The sequence below is a fragment of the Corvus brachyrhynchos genome, unplaced genomic scaffold, assembly GCF_000691975.1.
Source record: "Corvus brachyrhynchos isolate BGI_N302 unplaced genomic scaffold, ASM69197v1 scaffold94, whole genome shotgun sequence".
Taxonomy (NCBI): domain Eukaryota; kingdom Metazoa; phylum Chordata; class Aves; order Passeriformes; family Corvidae; genus Corvus; species Corvus brachyrhynchos.
The window spans coordinates 9914657-9935261 of NW_008238330.1; the positions used below are offsets into that span (position 1 = coordinate 9914657).

At 39.3% G+C, this 20605-nt stretch overlaps 1 protein-coding gene across 8 annotated transcripts in view; it reads right to left on the bottom strand.

Annotated features, from left to right (window-relative positions):
• Positions 1–20605, bottom strand: part of MYRIP (myosin VIIA and Rab interacting protein) — a 195657-nt gene that overhangs the window by 99198 nt on the left and 75854 nt on the right. For all 8 annotated transcript variants that reach the window (XM_017734510.1, XM_017734507.1, XM_017734504.1 and 5 more), the window contains exon 2: positions 15457–15678. In XM_017734510.1, the coding sequence (XP_017589999.1) occupies positions 15457–15678 (222 nt within the window). The remainder of the gene's footprint in view (positions 1–15456; positions 15679–20605) is intronic.

Here is a 20605-nt window from a genome sequence, read left to right on the forward strand (position 1 = left end):
TGCTGAACAGAACAAGATAGGGGAAATAATTCTGAGACAGCAAAGGGATTTTAAGAGTTTCTGTCATCATGTCTTAATTCCCTGCTGAAAAAGAAACTTTCATTATAGAGAATGGCAGAAAAACCATGTCCTAAGAGGAAATTCCCCATACATAACAAAAGGCTTCAGTGATTTAGTGAAATGGGAAGTCTGAACAACCTGCCCTGTTCTGTCATTATGCTGTACTATGGAGAGAAATTACTTTGAAATTAGATTAAATTCAAATTAATCAAGATATCTATAAAATTTTCAAAATATTTACTTCAACCCCCTAGAGGTATTTGTTAATGTTAGCAGCAATATGAAGGATACCTCTTGTGAAGTATCCCTCTTGTGGAGCTCTGCTTCAAATATTTAATTCATTTGAACTTCAATTATTGAAGCACAAACAGTATTGATATAATAACATCAAGTAAATTTCACAGATGATGTTAGTGAATATTTATTTATAGTTCATATTTATTTATATGAGCTAAACCAGGACCACATGATCCCACTAGATATATGCATGCTGAATCTGAATGGCAAATTTGGTTTCAGGGTGGTTTTTCCTCCCTCTGACAGCACCATTGTGGATTTTTAAATATCCTAAATTAACATTTCTCATGTCCTTCTTGTAACAAGGCCAAAGAGATTGTAAATACACGGAAAAGCCATTTAGACATGGTACTTTTACACACAACTAAATCCTTGGCATCAAAGCAAACACAGAACCTGAAATGACATCTTGCAGAGGCTTTGTGTAAACCAATTAAAAGACCCTAAGTATTTTGTGATCTTTCACTGTAAACTTATGAAAACAGGAGTAACTGGAGGAAAATAACCAAAAACTGAGATACTTTTGGAAAAGCAGAAAGCTAGGCAGCTCACCTCATGGGAAGAGCATATTATCTCTTGAAAAAAAATTTTTTTTCTATTGCAAACTCAGACTAACTTAGCAATTAAAAAAAAATAGTGAGATGGTACAGCTCCTTGTCATAAGAAAAAGCAAAGCTCAATTAAATCTTGATGTCAGCTTGAATTAATTTATTTCAGACCCGTGGCAATATCCACTGACACTGCAGGTTTTTTAATTATTAGGCATAAAAGCAGCAGTCTAATAAATCCCAACAGTAACGATAATGGCAGAAGCATTTTGCTTTCTGCAGACTTTCAGGGGCTGTAAATGCTGCATTTATTCTGAGGGCAGTGTTCAGATCGAGATGAATCTATAGAAGCATCTGGAGACAATTATTCAGCTAGAATTAAAAGCAGAACAGACCTGTGAGATCTGTGCCTGAGAGAACCTTAGTGCTCTGGAAACAGCACTGTGCCAGTGCAGGGGCTCTGAAGATTTGTTATATTATGTACCACAGAACACTTCACCTCCTCTAGGAAGATGGTGCATTAGTGAGAGCAAGTCATTTTAAATGAGGGAAGAAGAAGATTTTCTGCTTATCTTACATATATGTCAAATAGGAAAAAGAGTCAAACAACCAATATGTTGTTGTTCTGACAGGATTAGAAAAAGTCTCACCACAGAGAAGCAATGAAGATACTTAGCATCTGGTTCCCCACCCCAGATCTCTTTATATTTGCCAGAATCTTTGCTACCAAAGGCAAAAGACATTTTTAGCACGAGAAAGCCATCACAAAAGCATGGTAAGGCAGTTATGCTTTCTGGCTTGCCTTGACAGAAATTGCCCACTACTAAGGAAATTCTGGCTAATACAGACTCCCAGTTAAAAGCATTCTCTGATTAAGCTAATTCTTTCTCACCACATAGTATCTGAGTTTTTTTGTTGCAAAATGTGAATAACAGAATATAAGCGTAATTTAAATAAATAACATAATTTAAGCATCGATAATTCTTAAATAACAATCTCCTCGATATACAAAGCATGCCTGCAGAGTGACCCAGATCTTACCAATGAAGGGCAAGATTCATGTTTATAACACGCTGATTTTCTCTTATATACCTTATAGCAATGGAAGTTAGTTGAAACATGCAGGATGAAACACGTAGGATATAAGCTAGCTCACTCTGTATCTACAAGCCCTGCTAAAAGGAAATTACTTACAGAACTTAAATTCTCACTTATATTAAGCTCTCATTCCTGACCTGGCTCCCCAGGTGCACTTCGTAAACTTCATCTACTGGTCCTTCCAGAAAGGACAGGAGGAGCTTCCATTTGTATAAAGTATACCCATACCTGATTTCATGAACAGGATTTGCTATGATTTAAGAAATGCCATCACAATGGACCAGGCTACTTGTGAAAAATCTCATTATAAGAGAATTTTTAGAGTTTATTGTATCAGCTGGCCAATTTCAACCAAATCAGCTAGCCCTGGACACAAGCCTGAAACAGTCTGTTAGAATGTATGATAATGTCTATGTGATAACTAGGAGAATCACAGTTCTTAGATTTTTTCTTCACTATTAAAAAAGTTATTAAACCCATGAAACCTAGCAGCTAAAGACAGCTACTACGGAGGAGGTGTTTCCCTTCACTAAATGCAAGGCTTTATTTTTATGTTTTGGTTTTTTTCTGATCAAGATTTCCCATCTGCTGTGTTCTCCGCTAAGGAATTTTCCAGTGAGCTCTCTTCAGACTTCACTTGACAATCATTTGGACAGGAAAGGCTGCTTTTCCAACAGGTGTCTCTCAGGTTCAACTGCACTGCCTTGACTGCTGAAAAAACACACCACTGCAGTGGGAATCAACTTTTAAAAGCCTACAAAGTAGGGTTTTTTTAATCTGAAGGCAGAAATCCCAGCTCTGTGTCCCCAGCATCCCACTGTTTTCACATGTTACAGCACACAGGGAAGCAAAATATGAGCCATTTTGATGCTTTTCTGACCATGGACCTACCTTGTGTGTAAAACAAACTAGCATGCTCTTCTGCCTTGGAAAGCCCTTCTTCAAACTCTGGCCAAAACAAGGCACAGAGCACACAGACACACAGTAAGGATAATAGAGAAAAGTAGACTAGAGATACCCTACTTCTGATAGATGAGACGAGGCTCTGGACTGATCCTTACAGAGGATGCAGAAGGAGAAAAGCTTTAAAATGTCTGACCTAGTTAAGTGGATGGTGTATCTGTTGTTCATCATTCAAGACATAGTAAGATTTTCAGAGCCTGGAGCCTTCCAAAATCCTGATTTTCCATATGGAGCCTGTCACATCCATGGTTTTTATTTAAGCACTCCAAGTCTGTATGACAGCAAGTAAAAAATAAAAAAAAATTATATAAATAAATATATATATAAAAAATTATATTTTTATATATATATATATATACACACACATACATACATATATAAAGTTCACATGAGCTTTATCAAGGTAGGGATTGCATTTCTCTCAAAATGGAGCAAAAAAAGGAAAGCCAGAGTGACCTACTCAACACCAGATGGTGAGCACCTTCTGAGCAGGAAGCAGAATCCAGGTCCACCTTCTACTTCCTCACCTGATGAATTCTGTCACCTACGGAGTAAAAAAATATTTCCTCCCTTCATGTACTATAAAAAATAACCATCTATGAGTCCTCATACATATATCTGTGATATAGCATATGTAGAGACATGGAGGAAACACCCTCTTCCTCCACAGCAGGATCTGTGTATTAATTTTCTACCTTTAAATATACATCAAAGTTATGTTTTGATTTGAAGTTCTTCTACCCTTCATAAACCATTCAAAGACATCTGAAATTCACAGAATCAGCATCAGCAACCGTCCAGGAAAATGGAAGTGTCCAAATAATTTTGAAAGCCACAATGATGTCTTCATAACCTAAATGAAAAGTGTGCAAATATCAGACAGCTCATGAGATTCAACACAATTTAGAAGTCATTGCCTAGCTTCAACAGTGAGAATGCATACATTCACTTTGTATTTTACAAAGTAATTCTGACAACACTTTTCAGCTTAAGCAATGCTGCAGTGGCAACTTTTCAATGTGCCCTTTAATAACTGGAGTGGTACATGCGAACTGAGTGAAGCAGAATCTTCAGTGCGACAGGAGTGTGACAGGAGCTAACTAAGCCCATAAAAAGGCCAAACCACGCACTGTTGTATAAAATAAGAGAGTCCAGAAGAGGTGCTGGTCTGCATTTACATCCTGGTAGCACCCATCAGCTGTACTGTGTGCCTAAGATCTGAGCCAAATGTAAGGTGGTGCTTTCCTGAGAAGCTCTACACTTAAACATAAAGGAACTGCCATCATCATCTTTTATATTTCACCAAAAAGGACCTGGGGCATGCAAAATTTAACACAGCTGCCCTTAGACAGAGATCATCTGAAGGAAAGCTGGGAGCTACATCTTGACTTTCAGAATTTTGAGACTGTAATTTTCTCACATGATGCTCTAATATCAGTAACTGGTGCATCTGAGCAATGGCAGCTGTGGGAAGGACACTGCCAAACTTGGAGCAAACCTTCCAGAGGTGACATATATGCTCACTTAGCACAATGTTCCATATCCCTTTGAAAGTAGATTTAAATAAAGGCTGCAAGGCTGAAGTCTCTGCTGTCTGAGATCAAAGAGGGTTTCTGTCCCAAAACTCCCTCCTCAACGTTTTTCACATCCAGATTATTCTAGATGCTTTTACTGTAGCTGGTCCATGGTGATCACCTGAGAAGCTTATTTGGCATCCATTAATCCCATCAAAAGTGAGCTGTCGCTAAAAAGAGGTATCACAAAAGTGATAACACTACAGAGAGCTCAATGTGCATTGTTTTGAATTTACCTCTGCAATTTTCTCAGGCTCTTACTTGCTTCCTTTGTAAGCCCTGTACAACCTGCTGTGAATCACTTGCTCTGTTTCACCTTGGACCTCTCTTATCACCAGAGAGGAGGTTGCTGGAGGCCCAGCCACTACAGCCCTGGGGGCTGGCACAGAACACATGAGGAGAAATAAACATTGTAATTTTTCTGGCTGGCTGTCCCTTTTTGTTTTGTTGGTTTTATGTTTGTTTTTTTTCAAGTCTATTAATGCAACATATTATCAAGTCATAGCCAGCTACCTGTAGAGCTGGAGGTCTGTTTTTGTTAGGACTAATTATATTAAGCACTGGAATGTGGTAGTTTATGGAGTGTGTGAGGCAGGTATCCATCAAACCATTTGCAAATTATATACTGGAAGTGCTGTTCAAGATCCTGAACATTACCCTCTAGTGTTACTAATCCTTTATGCAGATATGTGCTGTTTAATTGCCAGTTGGGAATTACAATGACACGTTACATGACTAATTTTTCGAACTGCAATTGTACTATTTCCCCCACCCTCCTCCTTAGACTTTTCCTGTCAATCTCCTTTCACTCTACTCTGTTGCTGTTTCTCTTGCCAGAACCACCTTCTTTGGTAGCAACTGCAACACTTTAAAAATGGAAAATACAGTATTTAAATGTACCACACAGAATGGACTCAATAAAGTATGCTTTTACAGGTCTCAAAACCAACCCTCTCTACCCCAAACCTATGTAAGACTGCTTTGAAAGCTGGTGTCTCTCAAGAATATTCAATTTCTAATTATAATTTCCATTAGGAGAAAAATAACCACTGTTGCCACACTATGCTCAGGACTAACACAGACACTAGATAAGTATGTCTTCTGTGCGAGTGGTCTCGTTTCTTTACTCAGAGAAAGAGTTTCAGGGAGCAGTGCTGATACAGACATGTTCCAAAATATTAGCCTTAAATTTCCTCACATCCAATAGTCCTTTGAGCCTAGATGCAAAACACAAGAGGGCATTTTGTGATAGGTCACAATGCCAAAGACTGAAAAGCACCAGTTGTAATGTGGTGGGGGTTTTTAAAACATGTAAGAGAACTACTTCACACACACACACACACACACACCCCTTTCCCCGAGATGAATGGCTCAGGATTTCTGAAGCACAGGAGGCAGAGTCATTAAAAATGTAGCTCACAATGGAGCTGCATTCACACTTCTCAGTACAGCACTCTACAGTTTTCTCCCCCAGGACAATTTTCAAACACATGTTTGATCAGAGGTATGCTTTGCCACCACAGACAGAGGCCTGGCTACTGGTGAATTTGCAGGATTGAGACAAGTCATCAGAAATTTTTTCCTTGCTAACAGATATTAATTCACTTTTTATCAACCCAGAGTTTGAAAGCTCTTTTGACAGTTGCAACTACCTGAGATACAAAGAACTCAAGAAATCCCCTAGGTTACAAAGTCCTGCAAACACATCAGTGAGACAAAATTACAACTGTGACTCCTGACGCAATAACTACCATTCTTTATATGGGTTTCCTCTATCTCAATTTATATTTAAATATAAATTTATTCAATTTTCTATATTCCAGGCACTGTTCTACAAGCCCCTACATCGAGAGCCAGGAAAAACCGCGAACACAAAGCAAATCTGTCATCAGCAAATTGAAAACAATGCGAGCCATGATGTCTCCATTACACTGTTAATCTCACATACAACCTCAGAGCATGATTGACGATGGGAAACAGTATTTCCTAATTAGATGAACAAACTTTCATTCAACACTAATTATCTCTTGGGACCTTAATGAAAAGAGAAGGAGGGCTCTTTCAGTCTGGGGCCTGGAGAAGCACCCCACAAGTCTTCACATCAATGGACAGAAACAGAGACGAAACCAAAATGAACCAGTATGGGCATCTGATTCCCATGTATAGCCCAGAGACATCATTTGCTGAATTACAACAACAAGTTTTACAGCATATTAAATTTCAAATCAAAACAATCAGGACAGGCAGTATTACAGATCCAGCACTCACACCCACCTCATTACCTTACAAAGATTCCTTCCCAAAGCAAAAATGTTCATTCAGGGAAGGCACTGGCCGCTCAGTCACAGAACAGCCCTCGAACAAAGGGACTAACAAAACCCCTCCAAAAGAGTGTTAGCAACTCCCTGTTGGCTTCTAACATCTAGAGACAAAAGCCAAACTGTAAAGGCACACCACACTGATTCCCAGAAACATAGAGAATTTTCAAGTATTTTGGTGGGGGATGGGGGTATGAGGAGAACGGAAGGCATATTTGGTATGATTATTTTTATGTTGTCCCTCAGTATTTTCCAGTTACTGTGAAGAATTTTCATTCTACTACAGCACCTTTCTGATGAAAACAATTTATCAAGGTAAATCCCAAGCGCTCTACAAATCCGATACTAATCTGAAAACAAAAGGGTTTTTTTTCCTGTGATGAAATGGCACTTCCAAAGAGTTCACAACTTCTGCAAACAAAAGGGTTCTGGTTTCAGGCAATTTTTATTTAGGCACTCTTTCAAAATTCAATCTTCATTTTTTGAAGCTGCTTCTGCAGAAATAATTAAATAAAAAAGAATAAAACAGCTTGAAATGAATGGGGGTACAAACTCAAAGACAGCTTTAGGTCAGAGATGGCTTTTCCACTATGTTAACATGATCTTATTTGTGAATAGATAAAGATAAATGAAAGATCAATGAAAGAGCTTTCTGTTAGCTCCTGGGCTAAAATGGACAAGATGTTTGCCTGGACAGCGCTAGCAAAAGACACAGGTGGGATGTAAGACAGGAAAGTGCATGAAACGCACTTCCAGTACAGGTAACTGGCAACCATCACCACTTAGTTCATGATCCACAAATCTAGGGTCATATTTTGAAAGCTGAGAGAGTGGAAGATGTAAGAAGAGTAATTAACTCTCTAACCAGACTCATGCAGTGCTTATCTAAAAGAAGACTTCACAAAAACCTAGATGCAGAAAAGATATGCTACTACAAAAAAAGTACAAGAAACCCAAATACTTAATTCAGCACACAAGTTTGGAAAACCTCATCTTTGTCAGAAACAGAGCAATTGCTTTTTCCACCTTCCTTTTCCCTCAAGTTGAAGAAGCAGGATGAAACATGTGAATGTAGAATCTCATTCTTACCAGAGACACTTAAGCAGTGAGTGCTTCAGTGTCTATTTCATGTGAGAGGTGGGCCTGAACAATAGGAACATGGAGTGACTTATTTATTGATGTGGTCAATCTTTTTTAAAATGACAAATTAAATTCTCACTTTAACTTCTTTGGTAACACAAGAACACTTTAAGAGGGTAATACTGCAAACTGCACTAGCCAGAGGAAAGACACATTTGTTACTGCCATTCGATGCCACTGGCTACAAGTCTGGAGGATTTCCAATTTTCTCACCAAGAAGAAAAACCCCTTTGTTAACGACAGCATTTATAATGCTTCTAAGGGTACCCACACGTAATTGGGCAGCTGTTCACAGTTAACAGGATAAATCTTTTGGAGAAAAAAAAAGCACTGAGGAAGCATAGAGCTCCTTTATCAATAGGAAGTAGGATAAAAATAATATAATTTGGCAAAATAATCTGAATTACTTGTGGACAGTCGAAATAGTCTTCATATACAGACTATAATGAGAGAGTCAGAGAGGCATACAATACAGGTATAAAATAGCCTTCTCTCCTTGTGCAAGTTATATAGAAGCTACTTAGCTTTAGGATGTGGTGCTTTAGTGGGAGAAGAATCTTCCTTCACTGCACCATGGCACCACCTCCCGGTTCCTCAACTCACAGTGGGCCCCACCACACATTATGAATAGAAGCCGCAAAGGGCATGCACACAGCATGTCCCTTGGGGACTGGCAGAGTGCAGGCCATAAGCTGTCTTCACTCCTTAAGGTGGGATTGTCAGCCTCAGCTGAAGCAACAGACCAATTTCTGTACTTTGTTACAGCTTGGTGTTTGCACAAATACAACAGAAGAAAACAGGAAGACTCACCAAATGCTGAAACAAACATACATCAAACCAGGTAGCAATCTTTCACTCGTGCTAATTAAAAAGTGTTCAGTGATATGTCTATGTGAAAGGGCACTCTGCTCTGCTTAAAGCTACCGCTGGAGTGTTAACCACAGCACGACTTCTTGCTTTATCACATACATTTTATGATGAACAGCACATGAAGTTCCAGTTGCAGAATTGACACAATTTCCATTAATTGTGCTCTATACTTACGGTTTTCCATCTCAGGTACTGTAAGGCATGATGTCCCCACCTGACACTTAAGTGCCCATACTTAAAGAATCTTGTGCAATTTTAATTAGCTTTTAATTTGTCACCTTCACTGAAAGTCCCTCAGCTTTTGCAAAACTGAAAGGCTAAGTAAGTCCAACCTATAATTTGTATGCTGCTTATTATGAGGAATAACTCTGTTACATCCTTTCATATCCAGCTCCTCCCAGGTTAGCAGTCCCAATATTTTTGCACGTTATTTACGTAATATTTATTCCTACTAGGGAAAATGTTTAATAGCCTTTCTTACAATGACTTGCTGAAGGTAGGTGAAGCCAAACACAAGCAAGCATTTATATATTAACATTGAACATAAAGCCATGATACTCTACCCCTCATTCATTCCCTACAAGAATCCAAGCACTTACCTTTCTGTGCAACTGAGAAACCCAAAGGCTTAGCCATGTTGACTGCAGCAAAACTCATCTAATAAAAGTACATTAATAACACTTAGTGCTTTACAACCAGAGCACTTAACTTTTCAACCACTCACCTCCAAGGCCTCAGGATCATCAAATCCATTCTGCACATGGGGAAACCTGATACATGGAAATTTCCCCAAGGTCACTTGACAGCTAAAACTGGGAACCAGAGTTTCTAAAACACTGATTACTCCTCCAGGCGTTCAGGCACACGTTCACTTCCAAGGCTACTTAAAGCTAGAAAACATCACCTAATTAGCACTTGTATTTAGCTGTTTTAATAGAACTCTCTTTCCTACTCTCCTCTTCAATTCCATTTTTAGATGCTTTTCTTAAAGCTGAGTGCAGCAATGCAGTCTACTGTATGTTATGCAAGTTCAGTTTTATTCTGTCTTGCAGAAATGAAATCTTCACAGTGCATACTTCAAAATAATTAAGATAGATCAGTATAGCAAAAAACCCAGCAGAGATCAACCTGTCAAAGCAACTAGTTTGCACATTTCTCTCTCTCCTCATCAAGTTAGGGAACAACTGAATAAACCAAAGACTGTTCTTGGCTTCTGTGCAAAATCAAAGCTCTTGTCCTTGCTCTTCATGGGTACAGTGAACAAAAGGATATGCTGTCTATGATCTACTGTGATGCTAAAGCATGGTAAGGACAAGGAGGTCAAGAGGCAGGATACAAAACAAAGAGACAGGGGCAGGATAAGGAGGAAGAAAAAAAATTGAATAGAGCAGCATGCATTTTTGGAAGGAATTGCATCAATTTCTACAAGTATATACATCTGAGAAGAATAATTTTCACTGCAATTTACTTAAAATTAGTAAATGCTTTAAGTACAATATGAACGGGATCATTCAGAGAATTTTTTAAAAAGCAGAACAAGAGCCATATGGGTCAAATGAAGACAACATGCACATGGTAGAACTAAGACTTAATTATCTGTGCTATGCCACAGAGCAAGTGAACGTTCCTACACAATTCTATGATCTCGGAAGCAAAAACACATTTCCTGGCATTTACTTGACAATGTCACAGCTTCCAAGTTCTGTAGAAGTTCTCACTAATGTCAGACAGGGACCTCAAACAGCAGAAATAGCAACTGTCACAAAACTGTACACAAAGCTCCAAGCTATGGCTGAGGCAGACTACCTAAAATACATTTCGGCTTCCTTTTACCAGATGGTTGAGCCTGCTTGAAAGCAAAACACAATTGCTAAGCAGCATTATATCTTCCTTAGTTTTCCACAACTAAGTCCTGAAACTGTTTTGTTACAGCCAAATGCACTGACAAACAAATACAAAGTTCAGTTATTAACTAGAAGTACTACTTTTCCTCAAGTACCATACCAAGGTTTTGCCAAATTTTGGTGCTTTTATCCTCTTTTTCCCTCTAAAGACTGTAAAGAGTTTTACACTAAAAGTTGCATCAGCTAAGCAGAAGAGATGTATCCTATCGGTAGGCTAACTTCAACTTTATCATGTTTCCACAAATACCTGCTTTGTTCTGCTGACATTAAAACACATTACATTGTTTTACAGAGCCCTCCAAACAAAACCGTATTAAATATAAAGGTTTTATTTAGGACTGTTCCTGAGGCTGGCAAAGCTTCTTTCTATTTGAAGAGTGTTCTGCCTGCCAAGTGAGTCTAGACTTTTATTTTCTGTTGCAATTTTCATTTTATCAGAAGCATTGCTCCACTTCTACATTAGTGCTAATCCCAATACAAGTCAGTTGCAGAAAAATGTACTGGGTTCTGCAAGTAGACTAGACCTTAATGCATTTCCTCAAACCTCACTCTGATGTGCATTACAAATCCCCATGGCATATCTAATTAGTCTAGCTAATTTTCAAGTTCCAGTGAGACAATTACATTTGCTACTGATGCAAATTGTTACAGTCTAGTTATATTTGACCAGGCACCTCAACAAACTCAAAAGAAAATGTAATGAACATTCAGCCATAACTCTGGATTGAAGAGTCAATGAAGGTAATTGAGATACTTTCGCTTTCTTCATTTTAAAAGCAGCAGTTAAATTGGGAGTACGAAAACCAAAGTTAATAAAAAAAGAGCAGTTCTCCTAAACTTTCAAATAAATCTGTGCTGCAAGCAACCAGTGCGACAATTTTTGGGACCCAGTTTGAGCCACCCAAAACATCACTTTGACTGCAGGAAGTCTGAGTATGTGCAGCATGACTGTTTTTTCACTAGTTAATGACACAAAAAAGAAAAGGACCAGTGACTAGGTCTCTGTCTCTTAATAGCTGTTACTAGCAAAGGACCATCACCAACATAGCAGCTCTTACAAAGCAGAATAATGACTTCCTGCAGACCCTCTTACCCATGGCCTGGCCCAAGAAAGCAAAGCAAGAGTCCACTAAGTGATGCACTCTCATCACCTGAGCAAGAGTTTTGAGAACAAGTGAGAAAATTACACAACGCATGGATGTGAAGGCATGAAAGGATTAGGTGCCCATGCTCCCACTCACAACAGAGACAGAAATCTTTTGACATACAGATGGTGAGACCAGAAGAAGTGAACCAAGAATGCAGAAGGATTCATACATGATACTCATGAAAAGCTGAGGTGGACAGCCAGTTGTTTGTACACCTTATTTTGGATTGGACTCTACATACTCATACTACAGTCCAGAAGTAAAATGCAATTAGTTTAGAAAACCTGCAAAAATACACATTTTAATGGATTATGCTAGTTTAAAAAATTATTTTTATTAGTAAAAGTGTTAAACTGGAAAGCAGAGTATCACAAGCAGGGTGTTCTGGGATACGGCTCCTTGAAGAATGGAAAAGTGGTCTCAGACACATGGAAAGCATGCCCTATTTCTATTAAATGAGCAAAGAACCTCTGTGTCTGGCATCAAAAGCACTAATCCAGAGGGCAAAGAAACTGTGCCTGGAATCTACTAAGCCAAGAAGACTTAAAAAGTACAGACCTCAGCAAGCTGCCTAAATACATTGTCTGACAGGTGTCTAACAAGGAGACATTGTACAAAGCTTTGGAAGAATCCCAACTGCACTATACAAATCAAAACCTTGAAATGAGTATTACATAACTTTAGCATAGAGTACTTACAGACTAAGAAGATACATATGAGAGAAGAAAACCCCAAGAACATTAATAATAGTATTCAGAGATAACTCCAAATCAAAAAGCATTTGCAGAATGTGTGCTAAATCTGGGAAATTGGGAAATTGAAGGAAGGTTCTCCTGTTCTTCAGAAGATTAATTCCGACATTGCTGTAAAGACATTTTTGAGCCTGAAATTCCATACCAAGCCCAATTTCTGACTTTTAAAAGATGCATTGCAACAGGAGATGTGCTTTAAAGGAATTCAAACACCAAAGTTTTCATTGGCTTATTAATGATGAGTTTTCTGCTTTTGGAAGAAGTAGAGATTAACTTCTTTGACCGTTTTTCTACAAATGTTCTATGTTTCAAATGCCAACCTGAATTTTTGCTCTCTGCTAAATGCTAATACAGCTCTCTGCCATGGAAGATGAAAAATCATCTTCAACAGAACAGGTATCTCCACTATGGTCAAGCCTTGAAAGACTAACTCAACATGTCAGATTTTCTTCAGTGTCAACCTCACCTTGGCATGGGAATCTGCCAGGACACTATTTAAAATCTACCAAAGTTGATGTCACTCATTCAGAGGAAGATAATAGGAAATAAGAGAGTCTAAAGAAAAGGGTACAACTCCCAGGAGGACTTTAAACCCAGATTGAAGGGCTTCACTTGATTACATCTCCTTTGTAGCCTTTTATACTGGAGAAAACTGCTTGTGACATCAGAGAGCTCATTGACATATTCTAAATACATACTGGACATAAAACTCAGGGTTATTTGAGTACTGCTGTAGTGACGAGCTGATGAGCACAAACTGGTAGAACACGGTCTTCAGATTTTTCTAGCCCACTACAGCTCACTATCTATTGTGCAGTAAGATGTGCAGGCAAGTAACAGCTAAACCCAGAAACACCTCCACTACCTGTGCTGCCTTATCAAAGGAAAAAATAAAAGACACAAGGAGAGGAGCTGGAGAGGGGCAGGAGAACACAGTCCACCTGAGGAATAAGTCACTGAGAAGACAACAGGAACTCACAACAGACTGTTGTGTTTTCCCCTGTGTTTTTTCCTAGAAGAAATACTGAGAATTAAAACCCAAAAAATCATACCACCCCACCCCAGAACACAAGTCCCCACCAGATCAAAATACATCAGCACTTCCTAAGGAATACTAGCCCCTGACCTACCTACAGGGATTTGTAAGTAGTACAGTCCAATAAACTGGAACATAAAATGATTAGTAGCAGTGTTAGTTAATTTATTCACTGAAAAATAACTCAAGCTATGTCTCAGGTCTCATAAATAAAGAAAATGTTTATAACTGAGTTACAGGTGGGTGGCTCTGAGGGCTGCACAGGATTGTGGGAAAAGCCCTGACTTCAAGGGTCAGAAATAGCATTTTTGTAATATAGCTATAGATTTTTCTTCTGAAATTAAATTCTTCTGAGGCATTTTCTGTGGAGTCAGCAAAAGGTATTTTACGTGCAGTTCATCAGCATCCACAAACCTGGCTGCTGTGCTGCTGCCCGTATAGGTGAACTCGGGTTAAATGGAAGAAAAAGGTGTAATATGAAATGGTTGAATGACTAAGTTAGAAACAAGAACTGGCTCCACAGCTCTGTGTTGCTGGAAAAGATACTCCTGTCATTCATCTGCCTCCTCACCAGGGAAAAGGGGGTTTCTGTAGGTTTTCCCAGGTAAAAAGTGGAGAAGGATCAGGTGCCCCAAGGAACACAACCACCTTCACTTTCAAAGACTGATGTTTGGAAATACAGCATCGTCCATCTGGGATCCCTATGATTTTAAGGACCTGTGTCAAAGGACACACACTTAATTCACAGATACTATAGGAGAGCTTACATTTCAAGTGGGTGTTAATGGGAAACAAGAGGGAATAGGAAGGCTTTGGTGAGCACAGGAGTATCATACAGCATTGCAAAGGGACTTGTCTCTTGTCTTCATCCTGCATTCTCCACTAAAGAGAAAGATGAAGAAGAAACAGCCATCTTTGTCACATATGCTCAGCTGATTTAGTCACCAGTGGGCAAAACTAAACCATAAGGAAATGAGTTACTTCATTCACCCTTCTCGTCTGAGTTAAAGGGTCTTGATCAGGACTACTGTCACCACAGCTACGGCTGCTTTTGGAACTTGGAGACAGGGACTATCAGTCACCATCCAAGGAACAGCCCCTCTGCTACTGGTAAGTGTTTTGCTTTGTTTTTCTGGTGCTATCTTTAATTGTTGGGGCTCAGCTACCCTCAGAAGGGTGAGATAGTGAATCCCTGATACCCTCTGCAAATAGAGGCCCGGCAGCATATTCTTAACAGATGTTATGAATTATAACAGGTTGCACTGCTATTTTCTTTGGGTACTTGCCAAAGTAAGCTCAAGGCATCCCTACCAATAAGCTGGCATTTAGAAAAGCACTCTAAAACACAGTCACAGCTGGATGATCTCTTCACAAATATTCTTCCTTCCATTCCCGACTCATCAGTGGCATTAGCTGCCAAACTATTAACTGCCTTACCACCATCTGTGCTCAGGTTCCATTAGTAACCCAGGAGTTTCAGGACATCCCAGTCCTGCACAAGCCGTGCCCAATTACTGCCTGCTGTTACATCAGTCCAGCTAAACAAGCCTGGCAAATGCAACAGGTAACCAAACGCTCTCGGAACAAATTAACCTCTACAAAAACCAGGCACGTCAGGAACAAATCAACCCCTACATAAACAGGTACTTCATGTCCTATCCCACCAGAGTTAACTACTGACAAATACAAGGAAAAGCTCAGGTCAGGCCACAGCTGCTTTGCACAGGTTGTTGAACAAAAGCCTTTACCTTGCTTGCTGACAGACACTGCAAATCCAAGCTTTCTCCTTCTTATGGTAAGTGCTGCAGCTCTTGCAGATGTTGTACTTGCATTCTTGGCACTGTCGCTTGCTGTTGATAAGAAATGTGAAAGGGGAACAGCAGCGAATGCAGCAGTGCTCATTGAACTTCTGCTGCTTGGAAAGGATGCTGCACTTGTTGCCTTCTTCATCCAACTTCTGCTTCATTTCACTGGAATAAAAAGGGAAAGAACAAAAATATAAACAAAATTTCAGTTGCAAATCTTTCTCCTCTTTTCACATATTCATGTTATACTCTACAAATAACTTTTGCAGATGTGAAATGAATATGAGAAATGCATATTCTAAATTTAGAATTGGGAAGCAAAAACTCCTATGTTCCCTTAAGTCACCCATGGTCAGCCCACTTAAACTCTCCCTGAGTCACAAACCAGAGCAAAATTTACTTGGTTCCAGAGAGACAACCCCAAGGAAGCCAGGTTGCTGCTCCAGGCACTCCAGATGTGCCAGGCCATAGATGCCATGTGAATATTCAGGGCTGTTCTCAGAACCCTTTACAAATCAAAAACCAGTTTATGGAAGTCAAAAAGCTTGGTGTACAGTAATAAAAAAATCCTTCCGACCAATAGTTTTGAAAACAAAAAGTTTGCTTAGATCTGACCCATGGGGTCATATTAACCATAATAGCTCCAAATTGTCAAGTGATGTTAATGACATCCTTCATTTCAGAGAGATTTGGGTGCTTTACTAGTTAGGACCAATATTAAGACAACTGCCAACTGTGAAAGTTTTTTCAGGCACTCTGCATAACATTTCTTCTATTCCTAAGTATTCTAGCAGAAGAGCTCATTTATTAAAAAAATTGAAATAAATTGTGCATGTGCGGTATTAAGTGAATTGCTATCTCCCATTTTACAGTGCTTTTGATATTTACAAATGAGGCAATATATTCCACGACAGCAGTAATAAAAAAGCATGCAGAAGGAAGAGATGTGAAGGCAGACAAGTCTGCAAACTTGTTGCACATTTTCTGACATGTACAACTAGGACATACCCTATGAGAAGAAAAATTTAGAATCAATGAAAAACAAGTAAAATAAACAAGTAAAATCAAAGCTTTTAACACAGCATATACATACTTGTATTCATTCTATTTCACAGAATTAGTGGTGAGTACCTTACTATTTCCAATTACTGATAAAAACCACTTGTAAGACTAGAGTAACAGAAAAGTCTAAACAAAATTTAGAGGTACCACAAAATAGACTAAATTGCAAGAGGACTTAATCATGACATGCTGACTTACTCTTAAATTCATGTTTAAATATCTTGCTACAGGAAAAAAGAATACACTTATTGCATACTTATTCAGGAACTCAACCAAGATCATCTATTAACATTATTATAAGCCAAGTCTGGAATTTGAAAAAGAATCACATTACTAGGCTATACATCAACTTATTTGCCACTTCTTCCTCAGATTCATTACAAATAAAACCAGCCTGTTTTATGAAAATCTGACAGGTCAATTCTAAACCTCAAGTCTAAAAGACAAGTAAAGCAGTGATCTAAACCATATAATTTTTGAACTCGCACATACATCATATTTAAGCATATTCCTGATATATGACTTTCATAAATTTAAAATTTGAAAATGATGTGTGTTTCTGCTGCGCACACCCTATACAAGGGTTTGACTAAATTAGACTAGGTGTTGAAGCTGATACTCTTTGGACTTTCAAGTAAATAATCTTTCTTTAGGATTTTTTTTTGTCCAGATGGCAGAACATGCTTGTTTTGCCACATTTTTACAGAATGTGCAAGAGGAGAAAGGTAAGAGATTATCATGTAAGAGACAAATGTCTGAATTATGCAAGTCAAACTGGCTTCCTCAGGTAAACTGATGGAACTATCCCAGAGATTCAATGGGATGGCTAGATTAATTTGCCCTAATCTCCATTACTCCCTCCCACCTTGGTTCTACGTGGACAATCTTCCTCGTGGAACAGGAGAGGAAGTGAACTGTCTCCACGTCACTCCCCCATCCACAGGAGGCATGCTGATCTGTAGCACTGGGGCGAGACACAGCACTATTTCTGCACAGAAGGTCAGGCAGGAACTCCAGGTCCCAGAACAAAAGCTGGTGAAGGTGAGGGCTGTATAATTCAAGGAGGATTTCTGGCGTACAAAAGTGTTTGGCAGGCCAAGATGCTGCAATCTTTGCCTCAGGATAGGGACCCCAGGCAGCAGATGCTGGCCTTCCCATTAATTGAGAATTGCTAAGGAATCGGGGTCCAGGGGAGTGATGAAAGAAGAGATTTTTGCCCTTATGGAGTTCTATTATCTCCCAGAAATAGTAACATAGATGCTTGGTAGTATCAGCCCACACACTCAACCTTGTCATGCTCAGTGGCATTTTGAACCCTCATTAGGGCTCTGATGCATGATAGCAAGATAAACCAGAGAAGCAAAGCCACCGATTAGAGGGCTACAATAATGCTTACAATATAAAACCAGGGAGTTTTGTTCACAACAGAGCTAATAAAGCCTGATACCTAGAAAAAGCTGAGCACACACTGAAATCTTTTCATCAGAACAGGCATTAATTATACCTCTCTCCTCTATCTGGCTGCCAGTATTCATCATAGTGGTAGAACTCAATATCATTAAGGCATCTGCCTCAGTGCTAAACAGGATTAAAATTGGCCAATGGATTAAAAAAGTAAATAGGATAGGGTTGGACAGGCTGGGAGAGAGAGAGTGTGATAGAAAAAGCCTCATTTCCACAGAAAACCAGGCAGAACAGAAAAGAAAGCAATGCACGTCTCTGACAGCTGTAGCAAATTAAGGTTCTCAGGCACTGCCTGCCAAAGGGTATTCTATAAGGAGTCAAATGGCAAAAGGGACTGTCAACTGGACTTGTCATTTGAAGCCAAAAGGCTCCTCTCCAAACTCTTTCCTTGGAAGCAAAACATGGGTTTCATATAGAAGTGAAGTGCTGCCTAACTCTGGTGAGCAATTCAACCTGCCTGGTTTGAGGAAAATTACTTGAAGTGAAAAGCAGGCACTGGTTTACTGTCAGCAATGCTGAGAAAACCTTACTTGCACATAACTCCAGATGGGTGATCACTGGATGATCACTGTGAGTGGGATGATGTGGGCTTCAATCTCGATACACTGAGAAAGTTTGTGGCACTGAAAATCAGGAGGTACAAGCTGAACCTCAAGGCATCCCAAGTTTGAAAGCCTCAGGCTTTACCTTCAGGATGTTTAAATGGCAAGAAGATTGTAAGAATGTTCTAAGGAAAGGGGAGCAGCCAACAACAACTGATTGTCTCATGAAGTAAAACTCGCTTCCAAAAGGACGACAGCCACCTGTGCAGGAGCTATTCCTAAGAAGCAGGCTGAACCACCCAGACATTGCAAACATTGCCCCTTCCTCCCCAGGCAACACTGTTTCCCCCAACAGAACATAGGTGAGGGGGATGAGACAGAGAATAGAGAGGGAATGCCTCTCGCTCTCTGAATGTGCCCTCATGTGCACTTACTTCTCCAAGGAGGGAACATAATGTATTCAGAGATGTATACCTAGAATATGTGTGCAAATAAAACAAGCAACAAAATATGACTGCACAAAAAATGTCCCTGCTGGGGTAAGCACGGAACAGTGGGAAGCACGAATGACAGGATTTATTCACATCACAAGTCGCAACTGATGGGGCTCAGCTGTTATGGTTATGTGTAACATAGTAATAAGCACCTGTGGAGAAGAGAACTCTTGCTGTGCGAATGAATCTCAGATTGGGTTTCATTTTCTTTCTCAAGTGGTTGCATTTCACCGATTGCTTACAAGTACAAAAGAAGCAAAAAATACTCAATAGGTACCCAGCATGTCTATCACCAAAACCAATTCTGTCAAAGAACATTTTATTTAACTATGAGTTCCAAGTTCCAAATAAGTTCAAAAATATGCAGATGCATATCAGATTGTTCTAGAAGCTTTTATCAATTAATTTACACAGTTTGCATTAAAAAATATGTAATAAATTTCAGTCAATGTTTTGGGTGATAGACTCCTGACATGTAATTCCCACAAACAGTCAGATTAGGGACACTTTCCATCACACTGTTTTGGATGTAGGTTTTGCTATTATATTCTGAGGATGAATAGTTGTCTTCCCCTCATCACCCACTATGTTTTTGTGACTTTTTAAAATATAAATTAAATAGCTTTCATTGGTATGGTTTGTTTCTTCTTAGTGTCTGGAAGGTTTAAACATAATTCTTCAATGTTTGCTTGAACAATGCCTTCTCCTCTAATAAATTTCTTTAAAACAATTGGTATATTTCACCTCCTGAAAACAGAAATGCAAGCTTTTTTGAGAAAAGCCTTTCTAAAAGTTACCTTTTTTTTGGTACGCTTCCCACCAATAGGCATTACTGTGATTAAATATGCAAGGGCTCAGCCAGGCAGAGCTTTAACGTCAAACTGCAAAGTCAACAGTACTATACATGTTGACAACTTGCCAGAATAAGGCAACACTGAAAGGAAGCCTATGGCGAGTTTGAGAAACAGGTTTAAAAAGTCATTGTTAAATGTATAAGTTCAGGGTGATCACACTCCAAACTTCTTCACAGGGTGCAGCAATGGAAAGGAGTCCATAAGGCAGGCAATTGTATTACAACATAAAGCTAAAAAAACCCCACCTGTTTTGCATATAACAAAGAGAACAGTCCCTGGTGAAAACCTGATAGCTGGCTTGAGCTCCAAGACAGAGTGTGTATAAGCAAGTCTGTCAGTTAAGCTCCCCAAAATGCAGCTCTGTGCCTTCTCTAAGGGCTTCTCTGAGCCCAGTTATTGGGCTGTACCATCTTACTCTTGTCTCACACCAGTCCCCATTTCAGGAGTTTGAACCTGGCAGTTTAAAGGCAAAGTCCAGCTGGACTGGTTCCCATTTGCTCTGTTGCTTTCTTAAGTGATGGACAAATACAATTTTTCCTGCTGTTTAAACACCTTTTATCTTCCCCAGTAGAGCAGAGGTTAAATCTATTCTAGTTGCCTGCACAGGAAAAGAGGAAAATGGAAGGACAATGTTCCTATGAGTTACAATATAATCCATTTCTTTCTCCTCACTCCC